At 40.0% G+C, this 26,248-nt stretch overlaps 2 protein-coding genes across 3 annotated transcripts; one reads left to right on the forward strand and one right to left on the reverse strand.

Moving 5' to 3' along the window:
- The first annotated feature begins 369 nt into the window (after window positions 1-369).
- On the forward strand, window positions 370-13,829 carry arfgap2 (ADP-ribosylation factor GTPase activating protein 2). Of its 2 annotated transcripts, XM_004571857.4 has the most exons (17): window positions 370-487; window positions 3,055-3,173; window positions 3,323-3,395; window positions 3,569-3,700; window positions 4,143-4,223; window positions 5,407-5,512; window positions 6,094-6,150; window positions 7,229-7,273; window positions 8,733-8,785; window positions 8,972-9,108; window positions 9,475-9,606; window positions 10,219-10,347; window positions 10,452-10,604; window positions 10,699-10,825; window positions 10,970-11,057; window positions 12,319-12,443; window positions 12,537-13,829. In XM_004571857.4, the coding sequence occupies exons 1-17, from the start codon at window positions 416-418 to the stop codon at window positions 12,555-12,557; spliced, it is 1,650 nt and encodes a 549-aa protein (XP_004571914.1). In that variant the 5' UTR covers window positions 370-415; the 3' UTR covers window positions 12,558-13,829. The 2 variants fall into 2 exon arrangements, with proteins under 2 accessions (XP_004571914.1, XP_004571915.1); XM_004571858.4 differs by lacking the exon at window positions 7,229-7,273.
- Window positions 13,762-25,960, reverse strand: pex16 (peroxisomal biogenesis factor 16). Its single transcript, XM_004571856.3, has 12 exons — window positions 25,873-25,960; window positions 25,657-25,800; window positions 25,409-25,444; window positions 24,791-24,867; window positions 23,425-23,558; window positions 22,635-22,735; window positions 22,173-22,253; window positions 21,052-21,201; window positions 20,172-20,244; window positions 18,631-18,750; window positions 17,433-17,497; window positions 13,762-15,438 (listed from the first exon to the last, which is right to left on the reverse strand). The coding sequence occupies exons 2-12, from the start codon at window positions 25,787-25,789 to the stop codon at window positions 15,380-15,382; spliced, it is 1,029 nt and encodes a 342-aa protein (XP_004571913.1). The 5' UTR covers window positions 25,790-25,800; window positions 25,873-25,960; the 3' UTR covers window positions 13,762-15,379.
- Between the last annotated feature and the right edge of the window lie 288 nt (window positions 25,961-26,248).

Consider the following 26,248-nt stretch of genomic DNA (forward strand, 5'->3'; position numbering starts at 1 on the left):
CCAATCTATCTATATACATATGCATAGATAGATAGTAAAAGATAGGATTGGATATATACAGGTCTATCTACTTTGTCAGTCATCATTACATATGACAGTTTCTTCTGATGTTTATTTTGTTCCTTGAGGATGTTTATAGAAGCCTTTTCTTCTAACTTTTTTGTTTTGTTTTGTTTTGTTTACATTAAATGACATGTTTGACTGTATGCATTTTTTCCAAGGGTATGTACTGATTCTATTATGAACATAATGCTGATTATGCTGTGCGAATGAAAATGTTTTTTAAAAATGTGATAATTCATCGACTTGTTTTATTTTAAAGTCGGTGAACCACGGATGACTTTTTACCTTTTTGGGTTTTGGGCCACACTAGTTGCCGTAGTGACGTCAGCTTATAGAAATCGTCAGTGTCAAGATGGCTACGGAACCAAATAAGACCGAAATCCTTACCATTTTCAAAAGATTAAGATCTGTTCCTACCAACAAGGTAACCGAATACTCACCATCATTGCTTGTGTATTACTTTGTGAGGCTTTTTTATACTGGCAGTCCATGATTAGCTTTGGACAGGAGAAATTACCTGGGAAGCTAGTCGTGTTCTAGCACCTAGCAAGGCCCGGCTACACGGTAAGACAGCTAGCAAAAGCTAATGACTACTAGCCTACCGGTAAAGTAGTCTAACATAAAGGCCACGTATGTGTAAGCTAAGGAAGCTAACTTGTTCCGCTGTGCCACGTCGGGAAAATTATGGGAGAATCGTGAACTAAATAGACTAAACTTTTGATATGTCCGATATTGGGGACTCATTTAGTAGTGGTCGTTAGGTTTGCTTTGAAAGCCGTGAAATTTGACTCATTTCATTGATAAGTATCTGTTAGTGCTAGCAGAGTCTGATGTGTTGGCGCTCCATAACGTTTGTCAGTCAGAACTTCGGTTTTACAGTCATTTGTTCGGTAGGTGTTCTAGCTAACGGTTTACAGAGTGACAGTATAGTTTAAAATTAGATTATAAAAGACGATGGTACTGTAAAGTCATTAAGCGTTCAAAGTAAGTGACGGAAATACATAAGCAATATTATTTTTGTTTATTTATTTTTACACAGGAATGATGTTTTACTTACTCCGAGTCAGGCGTTTGGGCTATATGACCCTGCAAGCCTTTGTCCTGCTGTTTATGAGATTTCGTTTGATTTCTTTTAACTACTCTGTTAGTTTTCATATTAGCAGTGCAGTATGAACAGGTATGTAACAGTGTGTGCAGCAAGTGTGTAACAGGTTAGAGTGAAGATGAAGTCACTTGATAATAACGTTTTCTTTAAAGGCAGAAAAAAATGTATAATGGATTACAGTCAGAGCTGTAAATGTCTGCGTTTTTATTTTTTCATTGAAAGCATGTGTTTTTTATTGACATCATTTAATGAATGAACAGTACACTGCGACTCTCTATATATGACAGTAATCATTTGAATATCATTTCTTCAATTATACTGTGCAGTACAATTTTCTAAGTAAATTGATCATCTATATCGGTCTTTACAATCCACAGCAAAGATAGTAATGAGAGATCGGGTATCGTTTTCTTGTATACATGTGCTTATAGTAGTAGTAGAAATGGAAGCAGTAATGTCAAAAACATTCATTCATTAATTACTGTGCTTTGTAGAAATTGTGCTTCCTGGCACGTTGCCTGCCTAGAAGCAACACAAAAGCTCTGTCGAAATGGGTGAAACACACCTCAGGCAGCCATGTGCGTGACGTGGATGTTTTGAAACGCACTTCACAGAAGTATTATGAAACGTGGTGTTGGAAAGTCCAAGCATCAGCATTTTATCCCATTATAAAAGCTGGACGTAGTAAATGAAGCCAACCTGAAGTTCTCTCTCATTTTAACAACTGTATATATTGTATGGTTTTTCAATGCAAAGCACAAAGTCGAGTTTTGAAGTTATTTATTTTTTGCTTTTTTAATTTTAGTTAAGATTTTAGTCACCACAGGAGTTTTGCAGTAATGCCCTTACTGCAGTAGTAATGTAGTAATAGTTTTTATGTAATTCTTTATGAATACATGTTACTTCACATTACCAGCAAGAATATCATGTCATTTTAGAACTCTGACATCTCCTTGAAAGTCAATAAATCGATCTGAAGCTCAAAGTACACACCTACAAAATATTATTAGAATTCATTCAAAACCTTTTAAGCTATAGACAAGAAAGAATGACATGCAGGGACGTAATGAACACAGGAGTTGTTGTGTTTTTTGGGTGGAGAACCCTTTTAGTTCAGTAATATTGTGATTAAATGCCATCAACATTTGAAGAAGTCATTATTAGAAATTCTAGGTTCCATCTCCCAACCCTAAAAGAGGTCTGCAGGTTTGGTGATTTTCAGCTCTTTTGGAGTTGATCCATTCTTTTATAGTCAATTTGAAAAATTGGAAATGCACTGCTGGACTTGACTATACTGAACAGGCCAATCACAGGCATTTTGGGCTGATAAATGCAATTTATAGTTACATCTCTAAGGAAGTGCATGCAACATTACAAACAACAAAATAATAAATAAAATTAGACATGCGCGATCTAAACTATGGCATGAAAATGTTACCTTTATTCTGTGTTGTTGGAAGCTATTCTGACATTAATAGGAGGCAAAGTTTTGTGCTGCTGAAAACAGACAATATGATGGTGTAGAGACATTAATTAATATTAATAATCGATTAATAGTAATTAATACAATATTTAACATTATTTCACTTTCAGTCTGAAAAATGCTCCACCTCTTGGCTCTTCACGGTGTGTAAACACTCAGCAGCTCCATGTTAAACTATGTCATTGCTGCTTTTCTGTGACCGTAAATTCAATGAGAAAGTCTTCAGGAATGTTGAAACGAGCTGTTTAAATATAACTGACTGGCAACATTATTATCTGGTGATGATGTTGCTTCTCTTGCTCATATTGCATGATTAGCAGCAGGAAAATGTAATGGACTGTGACCACTTGGGTTGGTCGAGGCAGAAATGTTTCATTAAAATGCTGATGTTCTGTCTGCATAGGTATGTTTTGACTGTGCTGCCAAAAACCCCAGTTGGGCAAGTATTCCATATGGTGTCTTCTTGTGCATCGACTGCTCTGGCATCCACCGCTCACTGGGAGTGCATCTCAGTTTCATCAGGTAAACTTCATTGTACCTCAGCTTTGTAGCTGATCTAAAAATGTGTCGGTTTATGATATTTTAACACAGAAGGAGGGTTTTGTTCTGGGAAAGACTGTTAGTAAATCTGTCCATGTTGACTTTCCACATTGTCCCCCTTTCCTCCGCAGATCCACTGAGTTAGACTCCAACTGGAACTGGTTTCAACTTAGGTGTATGCAGGTTGGAGGTAACGCCAATGCGGTAAGTCTGAACCTGAGTACCAAGTGTAATGAGGTTTTTCTCAAATAAAAAAACAAAACGATTGTTGTCTTTTACCTAAATGAGCCATGTTTTGTGAAGTGTGGCTTTCTGGTACGACACGTCTGTGGTTTCTAATTCTTCTGAAATGTCATTTCTGTTTTTTAAATCTGAAGACGGCATTCTTCCGCCAGCATGGCTGCTCCACAAACGACACCAATGCCAAGTATAACAGTCGTGCTGCCCAGATGTACAGAGAGAAGATCCGACAGCTAGCAAATGCTGCATTGTCTAAATATGGCACAGACGTGAGTATCAATGAAGGGAAAACGTTTAGGAAATGTTTACGTCACTGCAGATGTTATTATTTCTGCGTAGGCTTGCGTGCTCCTAGTTTAATGAGTTGTTGGTACATTGAGGCTCAGTGATAAGAGTGATAAAAGGATTATTAGTGTTTGAGCCATGTGGCAGTTCTAGTTCAAAGTACATGGTAAATGGACTTTTACTGTAACCGAGCACTGAAAGTACTACAAGCTTCATTCACCAGATCATTAATATACCTTGTCTAACATTTGATTCAGTGGCTTTCCCAAGTACTCTGACATGCAGACTCAAGTAGCCATGGATCGAACCAATGACCATCCTTTTGTTTTATAAACAAAACCATCATTAATTCAGGATCTACTCTACTTCAAAAAATATGAAAAGCTTTTGAATTTACAACACAAGTTTTCCTTTTTGCTGTTGCAGCTTTGGATTGACTCGTCTGCAGGAGGCACGCCTGCAGCTTCTGACAAGAAAGAAACAGACTTTTTTGATGAACACACCCAGGTTTGTTTTTGTTTCTGGTGCTTTTAATGTCACAGCATGTTGTTTAATCACGTCTACAATATTATAGTGTTCCTCACGCAGACATTCCAGGTTTAATTAGCAACTCATTTTAGCATTTCTTTTACAGTGCACAGAACAGTGGCCTCCATTCCTCTCTTAGTTGTAGTTAAGTCATTTCTAACCAGCTAACCATGGCCCTTTCCATCTTGCAGTGTTTCACTACTCTCTGGCTCACTGGCCATGTCACTGTTGTGGTGGTGCTCGTTATCTGCTTCTGCAGCAGAGTGCTGCAGCTCCACTGGCCTGCAGTTCTTTTTCTGCTCTGGTGCTTATTTAAAGTCTGAATGTGCATCAGGTGGAAAACTGCAGATCAGAGAAAGAACTTCCATCTGCAGCTGCTTTCCGAGACTTTTCTAGTTAGTCTAGACGTTTAGTTAGTGTTTAGTTATTTGTTACAGAAGAGAAACTTGCTGTGTCTGTATTCACCCCGTCTCCTACTGAAATAATACTTACTATAAATTCCACTGTTGGGTCTGTGTTTCCACAAGCCCCGCTAGTTTAGAGACTTATTCTCCGTTTGCATTTGTTTCACGTGTCGTGTTCAGCGTATGTCAAACGTACAAAACTTAAGAGTCACCAAGCTTTGTATCTGTGACAGAATTGTTTTTGAAATTTAGTTATTGAAATTATTATTATAATGATTAAAATTCTTATAAGATTTTGTGCCTCATTTGGAGAAAAACCTCGTATGTATATGTACAGATGAGCATATCATCTCCTTCCCCATTATGAATCTATAGGAAATGCTGCTTTAGGTATACAAGGCTGATTAAAAGTGTGTGTGTGTGTGTGTGTGTGTGTGTGTGTGTGTGTGTGTGTGTGTGTGTGTGTGTGTGTGTGTGTGTGTGTGTGTGTGTGTGTGAGAAACACATTGTTAAAGTTCAAACAACAGCATTTGAGTAACTAAAGTGTTGAGTTTCACTAGTTTCAAGACTAGTTAATAAGACTAGTCTTCTCAAGACTGGTTTATAACTGCCACGTGGGATTATTACAGTTCATCATTACAGTGAGCTTATAAAATATATGTTGTTGTTGTTGGTCAGATTTTAAGTGTTTCTGATTAAACAGTGAGCCAGGCTTAAGTTGCATCCGTTCTTTAAATTTAATGACATTTATTTTTCAGCCTATTAATGACTGGAACGTTGCACCATCCTCTGAGCCAGAGCAGAACGGAGCCACTCTCACCCAGCAGCTGACGAACACAGCTGCTAAAGGCCAGGATGACACCCGTAAGTAAAATGAATCTTAGTTGTCAGCGTTGCATTGCCAGGTTCATTGTGTTTGGTGTGCTTGCTACCATGCAGACACGCAGACTTGCAGCTCTAATAGCTGTGACTAAATCTAATGTGTGAAAAGGTGATGGGATGAATGAGTCGTTACAGGTCTTTACTTTGTTTATTTCAAAGAGCTATTACTTCATTAAAAGACACGTCCTGGTTAGTTTGGTTGGAACGTGCCCATAGTGATTAGTCAGCTTACCTGGAACTGCTGATGCCTTTGAAACCAGTGGGAATCACAGTGCTTCTGCATTTTGGTTTAGTTTTTGTTAATAAAATAAAGAAAAAGTTATAAAATGAAGTCAACACAACCTCACATGAACAACACCACATTATACACAGTATACTTTTTATTGATGTCCTGATATTAAAGCCTTAAAATGGAAAGGGGGTAAACGTCCTTTTTCACATGACTGTTTATTTTCACATTGATCCTGTTTTGAATGCAGCAAATAAATACTAAGAAAAATGCAGTAAGTATGTCTGAAAAATTCTTTTGTTGCTTCAACCTTGTTTTGCTTTTATCTTTTTAGAGCCAGAGGAAGGACCCAGCATTGATGGTTTGAGCACATCACCCAAAGCTGCCATTGGTGAGTGCATTAGCTTCACAGAGCCTCTGTCCTTCTGTAACTGCACAGCTGTTATCTGTAGTTTTTCTTTGTGTTGCCATTTATGTTTCTGTGTATAGATACTTCCCTTACTCTGCTTCGACTGTGTTTATACTTTTGTATCCATACATCCTTTTGTCTGTGTGTTCCTGTGAAGACTGTCCCAGTTTCGAGTCATATTATTCACATTCATTCATAATGATTAGAATATTTCTGTCGTACTGTGAGGCTGGTTGGGAGCTACAGTGGGAGGAATCCCAGGTTCTTCTAGTCGACATGCACAAGTGTCCCCGGGCGAGATACTCAACTTTAAATACCTCCTGATGCATCTGTCAGAGTATTAGTGTGTGTGTGGTAGTTCACCTTTAATAAAGCACAGTATCATTAGGTCTGAATGGATGAATCAGTGTTCCTCAAAGTAGAATCGTGTAATAGAAGTACATGCACATTTACATAGTGGGTCATTCTCCACTTCAGTTCAACTCAGTTTTATTTCTTTTGACAACAAAACCATCATTAATGTGCCTTATGTAAGGTACAAAACCGCCTGAGCCTACAGCTGCATAATGTGGGGAAGGTTGAGGGTCACCAGGGGCAACACTTACTATGAGCTTTATCAGAAAGCAAGTTTTATAAGCAGAGAGGCTGTGGGCCTCCAAACATGGAGCAGGTTCCACGTGAAAGCTGAGTCTCCTGCTCTAGTAAAGTGATGTTGTGAAGTCTTTAAAATCATTGAGAACATGAAACATTTTATCTAATATATTAATTAGTACTCTTGTTACCAAGAATCATGATCTCATAATTGAATTGTTTGCGAGTACAGACTAGTATTTATATTAAGTAGCGTATGTCAGAAACAGTATGTGGCTCTTATGGGAATCTTGCTTTTGTTGAACTGCATATTAAGAGTTCCTGAATTTTAATGAATTCATTTTTCTCCTGATTTGACTTATCACTTCTGTAATGCTTCTATCGAGTGTGCATATCCACCACGGGTAGTGTAATCTAATCTGGAACATGAGCATTATGACTGTGCTGACTGGTTTGTCCTGCTCTTTAGAGGACTCCATGCGTTTGTCATCACGTGAAGGATGGACACCTCAAGGTGATACGTGTGGGTGTAGTTTGCACCAGCTGCTTTCTAGCTCAGACGCATGGTTTTGTTGCTTTTATTAACATCTCCTCAGTCACCTCCTGTTTCTCCTACTCTGTCATGTAAACAGTATCAGCTCACTGGTCTTATTTGTACAGCTGTTCAACAAGATACTCTTTGACAAGCATAAAGCTCTTTATTGTCATTGAGTGAAACTTAATTCAAAGTTACTACACTGTGCAAAACGACTACGTACTTTGCCAAGCTGTTGAGATCGTCTGTGTCACCACCGTAATGTGACTGAAAAGTAAAGAGTTTCCTAAATGTCTGTAATGATAGTTGCTGCCTGTCACTCTGAAATTGTTACCAGGATGTGTAACACTGCTGAGGGCAAAGTGGCTGACTAACATTGGCATTACTGAACACGATGTTCTTGCTGGAATGCAAAAAAAGCTGGTTTTGTGAACCTGAGGTCTAAGTGCTGTGGTGCGGTGCCTTTAACTGAGCAGAACGCTTTTGCTGCACTGATTTCTTTAATTTGTGATTTAGCAATTAAAAACCTTGTGAATGCTGTTTCACTGCAGAAGCATCTTTCACCAAATGTAGGTTGTTTTTCCAGAGCTAATGAGCTTTTTTAACCTCTGCTTTGGCGCCAGATGAAGCTGTTTTCGTGCATAATGAGCCCTGAACTCTGCAGATTGTCTGATGGAGCTAAATGTGAGAAGTCAGTTTCAATTTGTGTTTTATTTATACAGCTATGAATCACAACAACAGTCGCCTCAAGGCGCTTTGTATTGTAAGGTAGACCCTACAATAATACATGCAAAGAAAAAAACCCAACAATCATATGACCCCCTATGAGCAGCACTTTGGCGACAGTGGGAAGGAAAAACTCCCTTTTAACAGGAAGAAACCTCCAGCAGAACCAGGCTCAGGGAGGGGCGGGGCCATCTGCTGCGACCGGTTGGGGTGAGAGAAGCTCACAGCTCCAGCTGCACCATGTTGGACTGCAGCTGGTGATTGTAGTCTCCATTCAGTTTGAAGCATTGGTGAGCTCAGAGTACTGGCACCAGTTCTCTGTGACCTGCTGTGAGTTCTAGTCAGTGGCAGTTTGCATCCGACCTGTAGAGGAGTACAAGAGCGACTGTCTCCAGTGGGAAGGATCAGAGCTAGCTGGACTTTGAAACAGCTGAGGGGATTGTCCACTGAGTAAATTATTGTTGTTAATGTCTGAGACGCAGAAGGATAAAATAAAAAATGAACTCAAAATATAACTGGATGTTCCTCCTGAGTAATGTTTGTGTGGGAAACGCCGTTCTAAAACTAAACAAAGGAATTTTTCCAGGGGAACTCGGACAGTGTCCTGCCCTGATTATTCCAACATTGTTCGGAAGTCATGAGTGAAAATATCTCGAGAGATAAAATGATGTTGTAAATGTGTTTTAAAAAGACATTGTCTCATGTGTTACAGATCTGAAACCTTCTATCATTGGGAAAAAGAAGCCCATGGCAGCTAAAAAAGGGGTGAGTCAAACCACAAATATTTCATTGTTTCTCTACCACATGAAGCTGCTGAAAAAAGCTCAGGATTATTTATTTCCTAACATGACAAAAAGTTAGTATCATGAATTTTCCTTCACATTCCCTCTTCTGTGAGTTATCAGCTTAAAGCTGAGGACGCACTTTAACCACGTTTTCCTACTGATGCAGCTCGGTGCAAAGAAAGGTCTCGGTGCCCAGAAGGTGAGCAATAAGAGTTTCTCAGAGGTGGAGAAGCAGGCACAAGTGGCTGAGAAGCTGAGAGAGGAGCAGGCCGTGGAGGCTCAGAAACAAGCCGAGGAATCCATGTAAGAATAAGAGAAAGAATACTCTCCCTTATTTTCATTCATCTAGTTTTTTTTAATGCTAAGCCGTTTTATTCTTTCCAGCCACACACCTCTATGTTTTACCTTAATAAAGTAGCTTTGCTTGAGTCACACACAGCCAGCAGTAAATGGAAAAACAAGCTGAATCAGTGTTCACAGCACGCTGCATACTCGTTATTTAAAACTTTGGCCTTGTTTTATGAACATCCACCACAGAAAAAGGCAAAATAAGAAAAGCATGTAATAAAAATTAAGTCAAATGAATGAATGTTTAAGATGGATCTTTTGTACGTTTTTCCCAATAAAAAAAAAAATCTAATGTTTAAAATTCTGTTCTGACGGCTGCAGTGTTGCCTCGATGCGTTTGGCCTACAAAGAGCTGGAAATTGACAGAAAGATGGAGGAAAAGAAGCTCCAGAATCTGCAAGGCAAGAAAAAAGAGCAGGCTGAGAGACTGGGCATGGGTTTCGGCAACAGGAGGTAAACACATTTTTCATTTCAGTTTCAGAATTTAGCTGAAGATTCTCGACATATAGGATGCAAGAAAAATGCAATATAGTGTAGCTTATAGCAGCAGATAAGAGTCCATCTGGGAAAGAAGGATTACCACTTGAAAATGTTCATGTGAAAGACCACCTTATAAAGTGCTTCCAGAGGAAATGATGAGGGACAAAATCCTCGCTGCTTGTTATGTGAAAAATCTGAACGTTATTTGAAACAACTATGTGCCCTGAGACTTATTAATTTGGCCTTAATGTGGATTCTTTTGTGATGTTTGGTGCAGTTTTCTTGTTTTTTTGGGGCTTTTTTTTCAGCAGGATTTGAATATCGCTAACAAGTTGATTAGTTCATATTTGCACATCTTAATGTTTAAGTGAAATGTGTGTTTAAGATTATACAGTATATGCACATAAGGCAGCCTTTTTTTTTGGTAATGTGCTGGAAAAGCTTGAAAATGGACCTTGAAAGTTCTTGAATTGAATTTGAACCTTGATAATAGTTTTTGCTCATAACACAGGAAGCTAACGCAGAATAGAGGAATGCCAATTGTTTGTTAGGTCTGTAAATGTGAGCATTTATTTCCTGTTGCAGTGCCGTGTCACATTCAGTGATGTCAGAGATGCAGGTCATCGAGCAGGAAACGCCCGTGGGAGCAAAGTCCTCTTCTCGCTCCAAACTGGAAATGTTTGATGAGCCTGGTTTCACCTCTGGACCTCCAAAGTACGCACAGAACCCACTTATGTATCATGGATTCATTATCTACCACAGAACATAGAGAGAACTGAGTGCACTCCCTTAATAACCCACTGTGTTTTGCATCTTAGATACAAAGACAACCCATTTACAGTGGGAGACAGTTTTGGATCCCGTTGGGATACTGAAGGAGGAACTGCCTCTTTCACCACCTCCTGGGCACTGGAGAAAGATGACCCCAAGGAGGAGGTCACCATCTCTAGTATCCAACCAACTGGAGAGCGGTACACACATATTCACTTGCCAAATACATACATGTCCTTTAGCTTCTGTCTAAAGCTCTCAGCTCTGACGCACGTTCTCAATGCTTAAACTCAGACTCCCCAGCAGAAGAAAAGCCGACGTCTCAGCTTCAGTTTCCGAGTCAAGTGAGGCCAGGCAGAAGTTTGCCAATGCAAAGGCCATCTCCTCAGACATGTTCTTTGGTCGGGAGAGTAGTGCTGAGGTGAGAACCTTCTCGTCTTCATTTCACTATAAAACAGTTCAAATCTAGGGCCTCTGTAGGCTTGTAATTAACATGTCACCTGTCATCTGTTTACTATGTTCTGTTCTTACCTCATGGTTGACCTTTGTTTCATCTTTCTCTCAGTATGATGCAAAGACGAGGCTGGAGAGCATGTCTGGAAGCACTTCCATCAGTTCAGCTGACCTGTTTGGAGATGGCAGTGACCACAAAGGTAAACGTTAACCAGCAGTTCTTATAATGTCAAGGTTCATTTACTCCTCAGCGCTCATCTGCACTTTTGAGCTTCCTCTTCTAACTTGTGTTTACAAAACTATATATTACTCTACGTGAAAATAGGGGAAATAACTAATGATTCAATGCAGAGTGGTGTGTACTCTCATAGAAAGCAAAGAAACACTTAGTGGTTCATGGGAATCCCTCAGCAGCCTGCACCTACTGCAGCATAACTAAGGGAGGATTCAGGGTCACCTGGTCCAGCCCTAACTATATGCTTCAGCAAAAAGGAAAGTTTGAAGCCTAATCTTGAAAGTAGAGATAGTGTCTGTCTCCTGAATCCAAACTGGAAGCTGGTTCCACAGAAGAGGGGCCTGAAAACTGAAGGCTCTGCCTCCCATTCTACTTTTAAATACTCTAGGAACAACAAGTAGGCCTGCAGAGCGAGAGCGGGGTGCTCTAATAGGGTGATATGGTACTATGTAATTATTTATTTATTATTTATGGGATTCAGATTTTAATCTGGATTTAACAGGGAGCCACTATATGGGAGAAATCAAATCAAAATATCACATATGGACTCGACAGTCTCAAACCCCACTGACACTGGATTATTGTGTTAAATCTGCAGACAGGGTCTGTATCCTACACCTTTGGGGAAGGTACAACTACCTCATTGGCAAATGCGATACGTGTGTTTGGCAGTAATGTTGATTAGATCAAGGCTGATACCTTGGTATGAGATATTATCCTTTATGCTTAAAGAAGAGGCTTCGCACATGAGTGCACGAGTACAAATGCAGACAATGTCAGCGTGGATGAAAGCTGTGCTATTCTGCTTTAGTCCCAAATAGACAGCTGATTCTCACTGAAGATGTTAAACCTTCATTCTATCCCCTCAGCCTCCTCGTAGATGCACATTTGGTACAAATTCGTTCTTCAGAAAGCTTGACCTCTGACGTCAAGGTCACTGATTTTCAGTGGATGCACCTGTGGTGTGAATTCAAAAGTCTTGGCTCACCTCATTTTCAAGTTACTGTGATGCTGCCTCAGGCTGAGTGGTAAAAATGATATATGATGACCTCCAAAAAGTTAGTGAATAACAAGAGTGGGATTTCTAACTTGAGCCACGGATTGCTGCATGTAGAGGTGACGTGGCCTACGGTGTTTTCAGCAGAATCACTGCCGTGTGAAACCAGCCTAACTGATTTGGATGTGTGAAAAAGTCCCGTCTGATTAGACTTCTCTGCTCCTCTCAGGAAGAGCCTCAGGCTTTGACAGCGTGCTTCCCTCTGGCTCGGACATCGCTCAGTTCAAACAGGGAGTCAAGACCGTTGCGGGAAAGATGGCTGTCCTCGCCAATGGTGTCATGAACACGATCCAGGTGAGACTGGTCCACGAGACAGCTGCTTTATTTCACGTGAATCCTTAAGTTTGCTCATACTTCTCCTTGTTTTTGTGTTTATTCCCTCCTCAGGACCGCTACGGCTCCTACTGAGCAGCATCGACCGGTGGACTAACACCTGTGTGGAGCCGGACAGCCTCTTGACTGACACGTGCATTTGGACGGAGAAGATGGGACGAGACATGGACAACAGAAAGTATTGCATGGGAAAAGAAATGTCCGTCACGTCCGTCCTCCATTATTGACAGTTTGAGACAGTGTTTTCTTCTCTCATTCTCATTAGCAGACTCTTTAAGTTTCCATGAGCAAAGCCGAGCGTCACAGGTTGTATTCTTTTCTAAACCAGAGTTTTGTTGTAATTTACTGTTTGGAATACTTTGGTCTTAGATTTTCAAAATGATGCCAGAGTTCATTCTGCTTTATTTTATTCCTTTGCAGAAGTTGTTTATTTTCATTCATATAATCAAATATGTCATGCTAGTTTTTGTTTTATTGTGAGATTTAAAAAAGAGGCAGTATATATTTTAGTGTTATTTGAACAACAATCGCAAACAGTGCTGCTCACTTACTGTGGCACTTGTCCACAGTTTGTTTTCTTCGTAAAGCACTGACTGATTTTCAACTCTTTGAGAGGAATTATGCGTTTCTGTCTGCGTGAAACATGGAAGCATCACATTTTTGATGTGCAAGTTGCTATGGTTACATGCTGTGTTTGAATTAGATTGTGCAGCAGTAAATCCATCATTCCCTATAACAAACTTCCAGCGTGCAATACTGGGAATTAGGGAGGGTTAAATCCAACTCCAATAGGCACTGCAGACAGAATATGCTGTCCCAGCTCAAAACTATAATACTGTATTGACTATGCATCTCCACTCTGCCACCTTCAGCTGTGTTTCCCTTGTTTTTGCTTGTTGAACCTGGAGTCTGCCTTGATTTACCCTCAGTGCTTTGATTTTTGGAAAGCTTGTATCTTTTAAGTTCACATATTCAGTTTTAAATAGAAAAATGATCCTCGAGTATTTAACTCGAGGCGAGGAATTCTCTCTAAATTTCACTGCCATGTACAATGCAGTTAAATACAGTGAACTTGAACCGTGAAGATTCACCGCGCTTGTTCGTATCCCATCTTGTCTCGTGTGTTCAGGGCAGACTTTACGTTCAACAAGTTTTGGAAATTGGATAAAATTCGAAAGCAGTTTTTTTTTTTTTTTTCCCCCTCTGTCATGCATCAAAGTGTAATTTTGATCACCCCGTGTGTGCGCCCTTCCCATGGTAAAAACGTGGGGCGATAGGATGAAACATTCAAAGCTATTTATTTGTAGGTTACAAAAAGAAACAGTTAATAAAGATCAAAAACCTCTGCTTTGTTTTCACTGACGTCAACTTTCTCACAAACACCCAAAGCTGTGGTTGCTGCCGTACTAGATTTTACTCTGTGCAACATTCACACATTTTTATATAAAAGCAGACTTGAAATGAAAATGATCCAAAAGTGGGAAAAAAGTGGGGACGCCCCACAGATTTTAATGCAAAGAAATTGAAGTCAGCCTATTTCAGTCCAGCAACTCAAACTGTGCTGCAGGCTGTAAACATGCAGTTTGGACTGGACAGCCTGGTTCTGCTGTTGGTGTCTTCCAGTTAAAACTGAGTACTTCCTTCCTCACCCAACACTTTCTCATAGGGAGCTGTGTGATTGAACTGTCTAACATTGTAGGTGCTTCAGTATCAAACACTCTCAGGTGAGTTGGTGCTATATAAATAAACCTGAATTAAAGTGAGCTGGTTCTGGTACAAGTGATTTAGCTCCCATCTTCCAGCCCTGGAGGTTGTTTGGTGGGAACATGATTACTGTGGATATGAATCCATTCTGTTTGTGGAAAATCTGAAGAATGACCAGAACAGACGTCTGTTGTTCAATGCAAGGTTTATGCTGTTGTATTACAAGCTCTAAGCCTTATAATAGTTTCTAAACTACTGTTGCTTCAGCTCATCCTTAGCGTACGTAAGTGTTTGTTAGCCGACTGTTACTATTAATCACACAGTTTGATTCAAATGTTATAAATAATCAAATTTCATCACTGTTCAACTGATATCTATCCATGTAATTTATCATCCACATTTCACCTAATTACAACAGGGTTGACTTTTTTTTGCTTTCCACAAAAAGAAAAACCTGCTGAATTTATCATCTGTGGTTTTCTTCCAAAGTGTTGCTTCAGTGTTTGTTTTTAAATCTAAAAGGTAAAAAAAAAAAAGCTGGAATAATTCAGATTTGGGATTTTAATGTTGATTAGAAAAAAAGAAAAAGACCACAAGAAACAGGAAAAAATGCAGCTAACCTCAGACTAACCTGTCAGTCGGTTATTCAACTGTAATTTTGAGCATTTGGAAATCTATAAATTACCAAAAAGCAAGAACAATAATAACAAATTATATTTGTGCATGCAGACTGTCAGCAAATGAGAGCAATTGTGTTGAGTTCATGTATTATGAAGACATGCTTTGCTTTAACCTGTATAACGTGTAGGCTCACTGTATTTACATGGGTCCACCTTCCTCTCTGCAGCGAGCTGCTGAAATACATCATCTGTTATTGACAGATAAAGCAGTGCAATGATGGGCGGAGTTCACAAAGAGATTCTGCTATAAATCAGGCTCATAGTGTGTCTACACTGCAAAGATTTAGGACATATTTTGTGTACCAAAAAACTTGCTGAGCGCTGGGATTTTAATTATAACTGTAATGATTTCATTTTTGTCCCTCACTGCAGGCCAGTCATTTCCAATCATTTTATCTGATTTCTGAGGAATTATTGCAAGAGTCTGTGTCTCTGTTCCATCCTGGCAACTGATGGGTCCTTTGTGCAGTTTCTCCAGCTGATTAGCAAACGTCAAAGATCCGAGTGCAGGTTTTAGCCCCAGTTGTAGAAGTAGATCTTCTGCCAGGTGGGGAGATAACCCATCAGAGGACCTGAACACAGAGACAACACAATCAAACCCAGCACTAATAGTTCATGAAATCATGTATCATATGGTGGAACAACAGTGCCAAAAAAACAAGAAAAGAAAAAGATCTCTCTCCATGTATCCATATATGTGTACATGTATATATGCAGGAATGAGTGTGTTGCTACAAAAATGCAGAGAAAAGGACAATTAACAATGGAAGAGAGACAGACCATCATAATTCTTAGGTCTGTCCGACAGAGAAACTGCAAAGAAAGTCAAGGTGTCAGTGAGTCCAGTTTCCTCCTCCTGCACTCAGAAACAAACTGTGACAGGAAGTGCAGACCCAAAGACACGACTGGATCAGAGGACACGTTTCTGTGTGATCGGCGGCTCACAGCACAACAGCTTCATCGCAGCTTAACAGAGGTCGTAGTAAGAAAGGCTCAGTCTCAACTGTGAAGAGAAGACTTTGAGCTGCAGGTTTGACAGGACGAGTTGCAGCAATATAATTAAAAAAAAATACATTTAAAAACAGGCCTGGGAGCGCGAGGGACTGCGCTCCTCTGGACTCTTTCTTAATAATAAACTCTGCCTGTGATAAGTAATGTGACGGTACGTTTTAGAAAAAGAAAAAAAACAAAAGTGAATTATCATATCATATGTATAACACTAATAATGTATCGCAGGTATCACCTGTGATTGGCCTACCTGTGAAAAGTAACATCTCATAAAACTTTACAGTATTAGAAACAAAACTGAGGACAACCTCTAAAGAAAGCAGCTGAAAGAAGAAAACATATATATATGATAATGTGATTACAGTGGTTTTTGAGAGAAGATGGTATTAGAGATAAAGTCAGATGGATCATCTGTGGCAACCTCTAAATGGAGAAGCCGAGAGAATAAGATAGATATGATAATGCAGTTTCAGTGGATGTTACTGGATTTTTAGTGTCGATGCACATTCACGTGACTTTCAAATGAAGTGGATTCTCCCACATGTTAACTCAAGGTTCATACACCTTTTTCAGGGTCAAATTCAAGCACTGTTTAAGCACTTTCAAGGTCCATTTTCAAGCTTTTCCAGCACACTTCATATAAACTTAAAACACACATTTCACTTAAAAATTAATATGTGCAAATGTGAAGTTCATTCATTCAAAACTAACTGTGAGATGTTTGACTACATTGCTCTCTGGATTATTGTTACAGTCCTAAATGATCAGCTTTAAAGTGTTTGTGCTAATAACACCATGTACAGTAAGACAGGCATGGAGAACAGCACTGACGGGAGGCTTTGAACAGATGACACACTCAGTTCAATTCAACATATAAGACTTTAAGAACGCACAAACATCGACCTAAAATCTATTTATTCAGTCCATCACCTGTCATAGAATTATGTCAAATAATAATGTATTGTTCATCTCCCTTAAATAAACAGGCAGCCTTGAAATATGAAATATTCATATACAAAAAACACATATACATGTGTCTGTCGTCTCCGTAGCTGATAGAGCCCCACAGGCCTCAGTGTGAGCTTGAAGCCATTCATAATGTTTAAGTTGTTTAATGTGTCGGTGCTCACGATAAACAGACTTTGAATGAAAGCCGAGGAACTGCCCATATGGATCAGTCTGTCATATTGCTATTATTCCCCCTAAGCTGTTGCCAAAGACACCAAGTTAATAAAATCTAAGCATTTTCAAGGATTTCAAGGACCCGTACGAACCCTCTAAACTCATTTTGTCTGTTTCAAATTAAAGAAATCATTTCACCTGATTATTTTAGGCAATTTCAGGTGACAATGTCTCATTTCTCTCTCACACGCACAAATGTTTACAGTACGCATTACGAAGTAGAACTCTGAAATGCATTCAATTTTCAAAAGCTGCTATTTTTTAAAGTCACAATTTAAGTTGTTCTACAAACAGCTTTAAGACGTCTAAATTCTCGACCGTTACAGCAACGCAAGGCAACACCGTGCATGAAGAATGAGCACACGGTTCTACTTACGTGCCACAAGCCCGACTCCTGGAACATGATCAGCCAAAAGTCTGAGCAGGAACAGAATCTTTTCCCTGCACATGAAGGAGTAAAAAGTAACACTGTTAAGAGTGAAGGAACAAGAATTACAATACTGTGCAAAAGTCACCAGCCACTCCTTTTATTTGGGGAGGTGGGTGGCTTCAGGAAGGTACTGACAGGCTTCCTGCTCCTGTAGATGAAACACGAAGCAAACCATCGTCTAGTATGTACCACCAGCTCCAGTTTAGGACATCTGTCACCTGTATTTGTCTGATACATCCTTAGTGCAGGGGGAGGGAGGCCCCTATACATCCGGGCCTTGTAATGAACTAGGTCACCCAACTGCAGCTCACCCAGCCCAAAGCCCCACTAAACCAGGCCGGCAGGACCCATCAGGCCCCACCCATCCCCCAGCTACAACACCCCCACCATCCATCACCGCCTCAACGCCCTGTAACGCCCAATACAAAGCCTTGATACAAGCGATACCCCTTCATTGCATGCCATCCCCAATGAAGACGCCAGGAGGGGTACACGCACCAAAATCCACCCTTAAATGCCACAGAGGACCAGACAGGACAGACACAGTAGGAGTGAAAAAGGAAAAGAGAGGGCCGACAGCACAGAGCCAACCACCAGGATCTCCCCACGCCAGTCTTGCCCCAATGCCTCAATTCCATCTAACCTGCACCCTCTCGTCCCAGCCTACACGACCAGCACCAAGAGGAGGTCATAGCCCACACAGGCCCAGAGGACCCACCCACGGTCCCCCAGAGCAGCAGAAACCATTGGGAGGTTTCTTTACATTTAGGAAACCTTCCTGAAACGGTATAACCTCTGGATTCTGCCGTTCTAACGAGCTTGAAGGTTAATATTTGGTATGACCAAATTTATTTTTCAACACAGTCTCAACTTTCTTCGTTTTTAGGTTCTTCTTGATGAACGTTCCAAAGGTTTTCTTTGGACTTCTTTTTGTTAAATGATTCTGCTTACAAACAAACAAAACAGCTCATGTCTAAAGACATTTTTCGTAAGACTTTTAAAAAGCATAAATAACCATTAGTCTAGACTTTTGCACAGTACTATTTTCTACAGATTGTACAATTATTTATGTCATCCTAATTTTAACACTTTTCAGAAGACGATATAAAGCCGCTGAAAACACCACTTAACCACAGATACTTACTCAGAGTATTTGTCATAGAAGGGGGAACGCAGAAGGTAGTAGAACAACAGAAAGGCTCTCCTCCTCATCTCGGCCCTCTCCCATCGATTTTGAAATTTGATGTCGCTGAGCGCAGCGAAGCTGGAAGAAACAGGACAAGCAGCTGAAACGACTTCACGATCTCCTCTAACACTTCGATGCCTCACAGCACACATCCTGAGCTGCTGCTTCATGTTTGTAACTCATTGTTTACTTGTCTGGATGATTGTCCCTCCTGCAACAGCTACTGTGACATCCAGACTGTTCTTCACATTTCCCTGTGATTTTGTTATAAAACAAGTAAAATGCTCATTTATTACAAATTAAAACCGATGGATGAAATTATTTATTCTAATTAAGACCAGTCCTGCTGTGACTTGTAAGCAGTGTTGGTCAAGTTACTTGAAAAAAGTAATCAGTAACTAATTACTGATTACTTCCCCCAAAAGTAATCCCATTACTTTACTGATTACTTATTTTCAAAAGTAATTAATTACTTAGTTACTTTTTAAAAACACGATTTACAACCTGAGTAGGTGATAAAGTGATAGATCTTTCAGCCCAGTTCTACTTTTTCTGCATAATCGATCCTACAAAATGTAATCAAATGGAAAAGTCTCTTTTTTAAACTTGTTTTATTAGTTTTAATCTTTTAACTTTATGCATCAAGCAAAAATGTAATTATCTGCAACATTCTCTGACTGGAAGAAATTAGTTTAACATTTAAACCTATTTTCTGCACATTCCAGCTCATAAAATAAAATATTTTTTGTGTTTACACTCAGTCTTTCAAATAGATGCAAGTAAAACACAGCAGAAAATAAATAAAGTCAAAGACTCAGCGGTGCTGTTGCTCTATTTTCACCTGTATAGCAGGCGGAGGTTTACCCTGGTGCAGGTGTGCCGCGGTCAGTGGAAGAATCCGCGAGTTTCTCTGTGAGTTTCCCATTACGTCGTAGCTACTCGGTGCTTGTTGGAAGTTTAGGGGTTTTTCGCGGACGCTAATGTTTTTGTCACTTTTTATGGAATCAAACTCAAAGTAAGGTCAGTACTTCCACGCTTTAAACGCTGCACGCTCATACTCTCTCCCACAATCGATATGTGATCCATTGTTGATCTGCACACAGCTGTTGTCACTAACGGCGCACTCGCTTACGTCACTGTCGTGAGACATTCTCGCAAAAAATCACGGTTTTAGTAACGCAGTAACGCAGCGTTCCTACGGGAAAGTAACGGTAATATAATTACCGTTTTTGCAATAGTAATCCCTTACTTTACTCGTTACTTGAAAAAGTAATCGGATTACAGTAACGCGTTACTGCCCATCTCTGCTTGTATGTGGCACAATATAAAAGGTGGATGTATGTGTATTTGGGTACTACGCAGATTGTTTGTTTGGTTATTGTCCTGTCTCAACTCCATCCTCCACCCGCACACATTTTCCTTCCAAGATAATAATTAATAAGTTCTTATTTGATAATGAAGTAGCCAACTGGAGGACTGCAAAAGAGGAACTCGCTTACCTGGATAGTTCAAGGACTCCAGAGATAAGCCATGGCTTCCAAGACTGTTTTCCAAAGAGTCCAAGGCAGAGTACTGCAGTTGGGAAGAACTGATTTAAGGAAAATTATAATAACTTCCCACAAGAGCAAAGTGCAGCCATCTGTAAATGGATATTTATATGAGGCCAGAAAGTCTGAAAACCTTGACCTGTTCCAGGACTAAGTACTTAACTGCTTCAGACTGATTCTCACTGCTTATAAGAAGCACACTCTGGCTCGCAGTCTGCCATCTAGAGGTGACGGTGATATTGCAGCTTTCCGATCCACAGTGTATTTCTGTCAAAGCTGTGGTGGTTTCACAGCAAAGTGTCATTTTAAAAATGTTTTGAACTGTTTATTACTGACATGACAAATATGAATGGACATGAAGGATGTATAAAAACGTTTTCCACTGTTGAAAAAACAGAAATGTTCAAAGGCTAAGAGGGAAAGATGGCATTTGTGATTTTAAATAAATAACACTGGTCCACACAGAGGATGCTACAAAATATGTTTGCTTTTAATCTTCTCAAAAATATTATTAATGCAGTGCAGTTAAAATATCTGCTCTTACTCCAACTGTAAACTTCACACTGAACTTTCTTGTTCGAGTGTCACCAGTGGTGTGTTTGTCCTGAGGTACACGCTTTGGCTGTAAACGTCATCCCCACCTCGTTAACTGTTCACCTGCCTCAACGTAAGAACAGCAAAGATCCCACTGAAAGCACAAAGTCCAGCTGAACAGAATCAAGCTTCTGGGATTTCCTTACCTGGATGATTGAGCGCGTTTAAGAAATATCAGGAATAACAGAACTTTTGTTTAAACAGGTATGGCAACACAGAGAGAGGAAGGTAAGGATACAGTGCGCCAGGGGTCGTCCGATGTACACAGACTCAGCAATTGTCTCTTGGAGCCCCAGAGGTGTTGGTTGGCTGTTGAGTGTTTCCTTTAAGCTGCTCCTTTGCTTTTTGTGACTCTGTGCTCCCCAGAGCCGGGTCTGCAGCGAGGGAGCTGCCACATCACCAACACGGGACAGATCACGCACAAAAAGCACAGAGTTAGAGGTGCATCTTTATTCCGCCTCCTGACACTCGCTCTACAACATTTGCGGATTTTCCTGTCTAACAGCAAAGTAAAAAAAATAAATGAACAATGTCTATTACTTTAATCTACAGGACAGAATGAAGTTCATTAAAGGTTTTAACATGAAGACATTTGGTCACTTTTTTGTTTCAGTTACAAATTCAAATCAACATTTTTGAAAACAAGCAGCAAACAAAAGAAGAAAAAACTTTGTTTCTTTTTTTCTTTTTACAGTTTACCACAAAAAAGTTCAGGAATACTTCACATAGCATTGTATAAGTGTTTACTGCTAAAACAGCTGACTATCTATGAACAGGTAATGCAATCAGCCAGTTTTGTAAACCCCTTAAATTAGAGCTGAAAGTCAGCAATTCAATCAGATCTTGAGGACATATTCTCGAGGAGACTTGTGGGGCTAAATACAATAACCCAAGTTCTGTCTGAATTTATAAGAATTTAAAGTCTGCCTACACGACTTCACCACCCCATACATCACATTGATATATAGCAGAAAACTGGCCAGACAACAGAAGAAGCTGAATCACAGTCGTTTATATGCACGGTGAAGATGTTGAAGGAAAATTCTAAATGAAATAAACATCAACATCTGGGACAGATAGAGGGGAACAACATGGAATGGATAAAGCATAGTGCAATTTAAGAACCCTGCTCTTAAATCAAGTGAGGAGGTGATATGAGCTAACAAAGAAGCTTAAGGACAACCTGGTGTTAGTTGGCATTAAGAGATTTCTCAGAAGCCGGCCTTTGTTCAGACAGAAACTGGATATTTTCAAATACCACACCAGCTGAGTACCACAGGATTTGGTTTTAGGCTTAATTGTCAGGCAGCTTGAATCTTAAGAGGTTAAAATGTTTTAAAGAGTTTAAACCAAACTTACCACTGCCGAGCGGCCTAATGACTCGTCCTGACCTCTGGCCCACAAAGCAGGTGTCTTCCTGCTGCTCTGTGTTACTTTCATCTATGGAGAAAAGCGTTAATTTAGCCTTCACGCACAAATCACAGAGCGGGAAGTGAGAAATGTCATTCGTTTGTGTGCTTTAAGGAAGGATTCATTACTTTTGAGGGAGTCTCTGAGCTTTAGCATACAAGAAGCGCTGCTAGCACGTGTTTACTTTATCAGGCTCTTGCCTTTATTTACTTATTTAGCCCAAGTTACTCAGTTAGTTTCAGCAACTGGGCTAAAATGCTTCCCTGCAGCTCACAATAGAAATGCTAACAGTCAAATGTGACAGGATTCTGGAGCCATTATGAATTCACATCTGATTTTACATTCTTCAATTCAAAACAAAACGTCTCACAGTCATTGAAGGTGCAGGCCATTTTATAAAAGACAACTGACCTTCACCAGCAAAGTCTCCACCTCTGTCAAGGGGGATTATGGGAGGTGAAGTCTGGATGCCAGATTTGTACCACAGAAGAAGCACAATCCGAAAAACTGCCCTGTGAAGGAGTCACATAAGATGTCTGTTCTCAGTCATCCAGGTCACGGTAGTCTAAGGAGCTCGGAAAGAAAAGCGACTGGACTCATTAAAAGTTTCTTGAAGATTTTTCACCGCTCATCTGAGAAGCTTCTTGAAATGTCTTCACTTTAAGAAGTCCAGTCGCTTTTCTTTCCGAGCTCCTCAGAAGTCACATAAAAAGCATTTAAAAACTATTCACAACTTAAGGATTTAAAAAAATAACAATTAGAACCTTCAAAATCTGGAAACAAAAATCACAAATAAATCTAGAGAAAACTTCAAAGAGCACTTTGAAAAGCGTAGTCTTCCACCGAGTCACTCCCAGCTACTCACTACAAGGCCAAAAATATGTGGACACGCAATGAATGCTAAGGTTCTTTTAAATTCATGATGCCAAATTTAAAACCAGTCTTTGTGGAGTCCTTTGACAGCTACACTGTCATGTTGAAACAACCACAAAGATGGAACACCATTTGTCTAACACAGACTATATTTTGTGCCTATGCATTAAAGCAATAGGCACAGAAGGAAAGCTATTGTCCTCCTTTTGAACATGTACAGTAATTTTTACTTTTCCATTTTCCAAAAAAATAACTTAAAATGTAGCCTGTGCAAAATCAGTATCAGTGTTTTATAATTTCAAATTAAAGTCAAGTTTCCAAGCCATACTTAAAAATCTGAATAAGTCCAATGACAAGCCATCGTCCAACTTCACCCCACAGCTTACAGGCCCCCATCTCCAGGAAGACCTCCACATACTCCAGCACAGACAGCCACGTCAGGAGCCTCTGTTGAGAGATGGACTAGAAACACCACAACACAAAGGATGGACGACTTATTAGATGAAAAAGGATGAAACCCTCACTTCTTCCCAGAACAACATCCTGTGCACAGTTTCTGAAGTCTTTGTATAGTTTCTTTACTGAAGGAAACCGTACAGTAAAAGATGGATGCAGCCATGGTGATGTTAGCCATTGGTTTCTCAGCCCATCTATTTGAGCCTCAGTGTTAGTGTTTTGGTTGCTGCAATGTTAGTTTTAAAAACCAGAAGTTAACATATTTGGAAAACAGGGTGGAGTGCTACGTCCTCGGCTCACACTAGCAATGGTTACCAAGCTGCATTCTGAAAGCCGTACAGAAGGAACAGGCAGGCACACTGCTACTCATCACAAGCCAAGCTTCTTGGATGAGCTTTAGCACAATTTAATCACCCGACTATAGTGTTTATGAAGGGAGTACAAAAGTATAAAGACCAAAAACTACTTTGTACCAATCTGGTTTACTGATCATTTGATGCCGGGCATTATGGAGCCTTTGGAATCAGCCTTAAGCAGCTACAGCTGGATATTCAGACACATATTTAGATGAGAAGGCCTGGCTCACAGTCTCCGCTCTAATTTATCCCAAAGGTGAGGTCAGGACTCTGTGCAGGCCAGTCAAGTTCTTCCACACCAAACTCACTCATCCATGTCTTTATGGACCTTGCTTTGTGCACCGGTGCGCAGTCATGTTAAAACAGGAAGGGGCCATCCCCAAACTGTTCCCACAAAGCTGGGAGCATGAAAATGTCCAAAATGTTTCGGTATGCTGAAGCATTAAGAGTTCCTTTTAATGAAACTAAGGCGCTGAGTGCTTAAAAACACCCGCACACCATAATCCCCCCTCCACCAAACTTTACACTCGGCACAGTCCATCAGACTGCCACCGCTCTAGTGTCCAGTGGCAGCGAGCTTTAAACCACAGAATTCAATGGCCTGGATGGGTAAGTGAATACTTTAGCAGTACAGTGTATTTGTCCTATTGTGCTCTGGTAAATCCTATAGGGTCACTAAAACTATAAAAACTGATCATGGTAACAATAGACTAAGACCATAAGTTTTTTTTAAGCATCTCTTTAGAATTTCTAGTTTTTATTGCTGCACCACAAAGGACAGCCATTTCAATTTCACTGCACTCTTCTGCAAAGAGAGTAAATGCTTTTCTTTTCTACTGTACTGTGAGAACTGGTTTTTGTTTGAATGAAAGCAGAGCTCACCACAGGGAAGGTACATCTCAGCCCTTTGCGCAGAATGTGGTCATTGAATAGCACCAGGAGATTGGAGGCAGAGTACACTACAAAGGTAAAAAATGACGATGAAAATATTTGAATAGTACACACCTATATACAGTATGTTCATTTGTGGACACACAATGCTTAGAAAACTGAACAGAATGCATAGTGATAATATAACCTGTAAAGTTTCCTCACCGCTCAATGTTAACATCAAATTATAGTCCATTATTATTCTCAAGTAAGTATCCTGTAATATAATTAATCTGCAAACCATTTATGTCCATTATGTAACTGAGGAAAAAAATATTTCAAAAAGTTTTATAATGCTAAAAATAAATAGATGTTTATTTTGTTTCGTATAATGTTTTGGCGCACAGGCTGGGAGAGGGTCACCATTCTCCAATCAATGTAAAACAGGACATAATCTGGGATTTGAGAGAACATGATGTCTCTCCTGAGATCTCTGAGCCTTCTGGCTTTTCAGAATTTATGTATTCATTCATATTTCTTCATTCACATGGCAAACTCCTACTAATATATAAGGCGTTGATGCAAGAAAGAACTAACTAGTCTCTGTGTTGGTCCTTAACATCTACTTACCTAGTTCAGATATTTCATGGGAATCTGTAAATCTCCCTGCAAAATACAAACAAAGAAAACATGCCGTCATTCATTTTGCACTGCACGAGCACTTGTAGCTAGTGTTGCCGAGCTAAAGTGAAACTAACAAGAGATCTGGAGAGTTCACCTCCCAAAAAACAATCATAAGTCCAGTTGAGCTTTTGCATTACTTCTAAACAGAGAACCCTAATCCCAACACACTGTATAAACCTGCTGCTGCGACTGACCTGCGAGCAGGTAAGAGAGAGTGCGCACGGTACTCTCCAGCTGCGCGGTGGCAGCTGGGTTTCTCCTCACATACTCGGTGTAGCGTTCATAAATGCGCGTCACTTTGTCCAGATACTCCTTAACGTGAGACATTTCAGCTTTCTCTGAAAGACACACTCTGCATTTAACCGCTGTGCTCACAACAGACCAGCTAATCTACTTGTGCGACTTCTTACTCCTATATTCTAAAAGTATATCGTAAACGTCCGCTTCTTCTTCTTCTTCTTCTTCCGCCTGCCATTGCTTTTGGCAAACAGCGAAACGGTGCATTACTCCCACCAACCGGTACGGAGTGTGGACCGAAAAGTAAATGTCTTTCAATATGATCCAGATCAGAGGATTTAACCATCACTGTACCGAGGAGGAGGTTTTGGAGTTGAACTTGTCAGCACCTGACACTCCTGTTAGTGTAATGTAAGATGTTCAACAGTTTCTTCGTCTCCACAGTAATTACTTTTTCCTGTACTGCGTTTCCATGTCATAAATAATGTTCTGTTTAAACTAGTGTGCCCACGTCTGAGTCTAATATGACCATCCTCTCCTGCTCCTTCC

The sequence above is a fragment of the Maylandia zebra genome, linkage group LG1, assembly GCF_041146795.1.
Source record: "Maylandia zebra isolate NMK-2024a linkage group LG1, Mzebra_GT3a, whole genome shotgun sequence".
Lineage (NCBI taxonomy): Eukaryota > Metazoa > Chordata > Actinopteri > Cichliformes > Cichlidae > Maylandia > Maylandia zebra.

Bases quoted from the DNA above. Each gene is read 5' to 3' on its own strand.
- arfgap2 (XM_004571857.4), top strand. From the start codon at position 416: ATGGCTACGGAACCAAATAAGACCGAAATCCTTACCATTTTCAAAAGA. The intron at 7,274-8,732 runs GTGATACGTGTG...CATGTGTTACAG, and splicing joins TGAAGGATGGACACCTCAAG to ATCTGAAACCTTCTATCATT. The intron at 10,826-10,969 runs GTGAGAACCTTC...TCTTTCTCTCAG, and splicing joins GTCGGGAGAGTAGTGCTGAG to TATGATGCAAAGACGAGGCT.
- pex16 (XM_004571856.3), bottom strand. From the start codon at position 25,789: ATGTCTCACGTTAAGGAGTATCTGGACAAAGTGACGCGCATTTATGAA. The intron at 24,868-25,408 runs GTAAGTAGATGT...TTACCTTTGTAG, and splicing joins CCATGAAATATCTGAACTAG to TGTACTCTGCCTCCAATCTC. The intron at 21,202-22,172 runs GTAAGTTTGGTT...GTGATGTGGCAG, and splicing joins CATTAGGCCGCTCGGCAGTG to CTCCCTCGCTGCAGACCCGG.